General features: G+C 38.3%; 1 protein-coding gene across 1 annotated transcript in view; it reads left to right on the top strand.

Annotated features, from left to right (window-relative positions):
• Positions 1 to 4358, top strand: part of LOC108763337 (protein kinase C-binding protein 1) — an 18788-nt gene that overhangs the window by 12609 nt on the left and 1821 nt on the right. Inside the window, exons 6-9 of the mRNA XM_018510841.1 lie at positions 532 to 835; positions 1293 to 1613; positions 1973 to 3279; positions 4101 to 4354. Of these exons, the coding sequence (XP_018366343.1) occupies positions 532 to 835; positions 1293 to 1613; positions 1973 to 3279; positions 4101 to 4354 (2186 nt within the window). The remainder of the gene's footprint in view (positions 1 to 531; positions 836 to 1292; positions 1614 to 1972; positions 3280 to 4100; positions 4355 to 4358) is intronic.

The raw sequence follows: 4358 nt of genomic DNA, 5'->3' as shown, positions 1-4358 counted from the left end.
TTACGTTATTTGTATGCAGCTCGTAAGGGTCATTTCAAGGTCATGCCGTCTATGCCACATAATACATCTTTTCATACCATAAAAATTATGTCTAAGACATTTTGTCGAAAAATGAATAGTTTCGGAAATAATTGTTTGCTTCCATACTTTTTCCCCACCCTGTATATGAACACCTACTGGCGCAAAATTTTGTTCTTTAAGAAAATCGAACTGTATATTTTTCGAAAATTTCGTTCAACGTTGCCGACTCACTCTAGAATCTATTATTAACTTCCTTTTATGTTTCGCAATTGAAGTTTCTCTTGCTACATCGATATACGCCAGAAATTGATTAAAGAATAAAACTGTCGCGTTATTTAAATTATTATTTGCTACTTATACGCAAAGCTTAAAATTTAAAGTTTCTAGATTATTTTCTTTGACCTTCTCAAAAGTTTATTAACGGAAAATGAGAAAGGTTTTGCTGAGGAAAATTATACAGCGTAATATGAGAAAAATAAAACATACGAGTTGTTGATAAATTTCTTTTAGATCTCCCAGTCCTCACAAGTGTCTACTAGAGACGTCGTTCTGCGGAAGCAAGCCGACGTTGGCTGACAATCTGATAGAGCCGTCGAAACCGGAGACCGATGATCTCGAGAAAATACTCTTGAAGCGAGAGGCCGATACTACGAAGGCGTTGATTCCCGAGAGTATTAAAGTGCCTATGGTAGGTGGCAATCTGAAGCCGGATCCGTTGGATAAGCCCAGAAGACGCGGTCGTGAGGAGCGGAAGGAAATCTTCAAACGAGAAGTGGAAATTACCAAAAGATTTCTGGAGAAAGTTAATATAGAGGTTGGTTCTGTCTGTTAAGCTCTTGTTTTTCAGTTACCTGATACATTTTATCGAGAAATATCCAAGCAATATCTGCGAGTCGTCTCTCGTGAATTAGAATCTTTTTATATAAACCAAATTATATAGTTTTATTATAGAATTTTATTAAATTAAATTTCATCGGAAAATTCTGTATCGTTAGAATAAAACATGGGCATGTAATAGCGCAAAAATATCCTAAAACTTTCTTTCCTTCTCTAAACTCTCTCTCTCTCTCTCTCTCTCTCTCTCTCCTCTCTCTATTACTAATCTTACTAATCGAAATATAAACGAATTTCTTTTGAATATATGCTAAATTAAAAATATCGTAAAAATGTTTCTGAATAAGATGTAAATGAATATTTGCTTTTGAAAGCGAGATTGAAAGCTAAATATATTATATCTTTTCTCGTACTGTGTGTGTATATGTATGAGATAGGTTCCGATCATCAAAAAGTCGGGCCAACAACAAGGATCGGTAATGCAACAACAGCATCAACAGCAGAAGCAACAGCAACAACAGCAATATCAATCAAAGATTCAAATACAAGAAGTTCAGAAACCCGCGACACTTGATTTTAACGACAAAAGGAAAAAAGCTCAAAACTTTAAGGAGATTGTTCAGACGACGCCTACGACAAGTAGTCTTACCGGAAGTCCCAAGTTGCCGAGACATCAAAAAGTTCGTGATTTGGAAGGTTCGCGAACACCCAGTCCATCGTCCGTATCTAGAAAAAGTAGTTTCGCTTCATTATTTAAGGTACATACATAAAATCTACTTAATATACAATTTTGCGATTTTTATTAGTAATTAACAAAGAAAAGAGGAAAATTAGTTGCATTATGCTAAATTAAAAAAAAAAATTATGAGATGTATTAAATAATTTTGAAGTGATTCTTATGTGTGTAAAATAATCATTATAGTCATCTTCAAATACATATTTTTCTTTAGGGGGAGTTTTATCGTCTTTCTAAAACATTTTACAGTTTTTATTTAAAATAGAATTTGATTAAAAAAATAAAACGACAATTTTGCATACAACTTAATATATTAATATATGATCTTCTACCAAGTTACTGAATCGTATATCGTTGACTATTGTATTTATAATTAAATAGACTAGAGCCGACGGTAACGTATTGAGCCCAGAATCACCATCACCTAGCACAAAGCCACGACGGAGTCTGACATCGAAATTGAAGGATACTACGGAGAGTTTGAGAAGTCGTTCAAAGTCACGCGAAAGAGTTTCTGTTGACAAGGGTTCGATCTTGAAAAAAGATTCGAAGAATAAAGGGGTGTTTTCGTCTACGCTGAGTTTGTTTAAGAAACGTGAAAGAAAGAAGAGCTACGATGAGGCAATCGCGGCTTCGTGCGATCTTGAAGTCGCTAGTGGAGATGAACACCCGTCTCTAGAGAGCATCGGTCACGTAGAGTTTACTTTCAACGCGGAAAAGGAAAAGAATCGGCAGGATGATTCGATCTTTATTAGTCTGCATGCCGATGACAGAAATTACGAGGAAGCCTTGCCGTCAGAGAGTGTTTCGATACCTTTGGAAACACCGACCAAACTACTGGACGAGTACGAGTCTGAGGGACCGCATACGGGTAGTATAATCACAGAGGTGTCCATTGAGCACCATCCATCGTCGATTGCCAAGATTAGAACCGAGGCGCAGATTGAGACGGTTACGGCGCAAATTGCATCCAGAAGTTCGTCCAGAGATAGCCAGCTGTCGCAGAGCGAGCCAAAAGATTCGTATACATTAAAAAGTTCGTTGAAGGACTCGAAGATCAGCGCGCAGGCTAACAAAATAGTCGGAACGCCGCCACTAGCCAAGTCATCGACTACTCATGTTAAATCAGATATTAAACTGGCGATTACATCGGAAATTAAATCGACAGACTTACGAACGTTGTCTGGTGGCTTGTCGAGAGAGTCTACCGGCAAAAAACCGGACATAACAAAGCCGAAGAGAAAAAGCAAAGAGAATCAGCAGCAGCAGCAGCAGCAGCAGCAGCAGCAGCGGCAGCCTGAACTATCTGAGAGGATAAGCGACGATGTAGCGATGCAACAGAAAAGAGTAAGCTCGGACGAGCCTTCTCGAGCTGCTCAAGAAACTAAAAGACTCGATCACCTCGATGATAAGATTGGCAAGTCGTTGGAACAGGAAGGTCTAGTAAAAGCACCCAGTGTGATATCTGATTTGGATCATAACAGCTCTGAATCCGAAAGAGATTCGGAGATTGAGTTTATTCGCAATAAGGTCGAGAAACTGACCGAGGAGCTACCAGACGAGCGAAAGGGTCTCTTCTATGAGGAGAGTTTTGAGGAGGATCTTCCATATGTACCGACGACCCTGCCATTAGAGAAGAGCGTAGCTGTACCCATTCTACCAGTTAAACAACGACTTCAGGAAGTAAGGTAATTCTTTCAAATAAAAATTTGGAAATCACGACACACGCGAACAATATACAGGGTGTCCCATTAGGAAACTGACAAGTTTTATCAGCATGTTCAAATGGTCAGTCTAAGAAGAAAATGAATTACTATACGTACCATGGAGATTGATTCGGCTTTGTTTTCAAGATATGAAATAAAAATGCCAATGCACCAGAAGCATCATCAGAACACGTAAAATGCCCGGTTACTGTATTCCTCCGAGAAATACGAGAAGACACGAGAACAGGTGATGACGGAAGCTGCAGGTAGCGTCTGTCATGATATTGCTAATGTAATCACTGGAGCCACTAGATCAGACTGGGTATGTTTACAGCAAGATGAACAATTTAAATAATACTTGTAAACAGGAAGACAATTTACCGAGTGTAAATAAATGTAGTTGTGATTGTAATGTGATTAATGGTAATATCAATAAATCAAATGATTGTCACATGGAATTGAAGAGCTTTTATCATGGGGCCTTGTACAACATGCCTTGTACAAAATGCTCACATCTTGGGAATGAAAAATCGACCGATTATGTATATGAACTCTTGCTTAGAATTAACCATTCGAACATGTTGACAAAACTTGTCGGTTTTTGTAACGGAACACCATTGTATATACATGATACTTAAATTATAATATAAAGTTATTTGTTCGAGTTTAATTACTTTGTAATTCAATATTAATGTTAAATATAAAAATCAACTATTAATATTAAATTACACATAGAGGACAAATTTTTAACAATTTTTTATTTATATTAATAACTGGATTTATATCACGCTGTTTGTTATCAGAACAATTCCAATCGAGAGACCGCGCTCAACGACGCCAATAAACCCGACCTTGTTGGATGAGTTTGTAATGCAGACATCGCTGGATGAGAGGCGCGTGGAGCGGATGAAAATATCTCTGCCGCGAGAGGATAGCTTCAAGTTGAAGAGTCCGCGACGGCAATACACCAGTACAGCGAATACGTTCACAGAATTTGCGGGCAAGGTGCCGCCGGATGGCGGCCGCAAAGGCGCTACTAATCAAGGGAAATCACCTAGTCC

The sequence above is a fragment of the Trachymyrmex cornetzi genome, unplaced genomic scaffold, assembly GCF_001594075.2.
Source record: "Trachymyrmex cornetzi isolate Tcor2-1 unplaced genomic scaffold, Tcor1.1 scaffold358, whole genome shotgun sequence".
In the NCBI taxonomy this organism is placed as follows: domain Eukaryota; kingdom Metazoa; phylum Arthropoda; class Insecta; order Hymenoptera; family Formicidae; genus Trachymyrmex; species Trachymyrmex cornetzi.
This window is presented reverse-complemented; position numbering and strand designations above follow the sequence as displayed.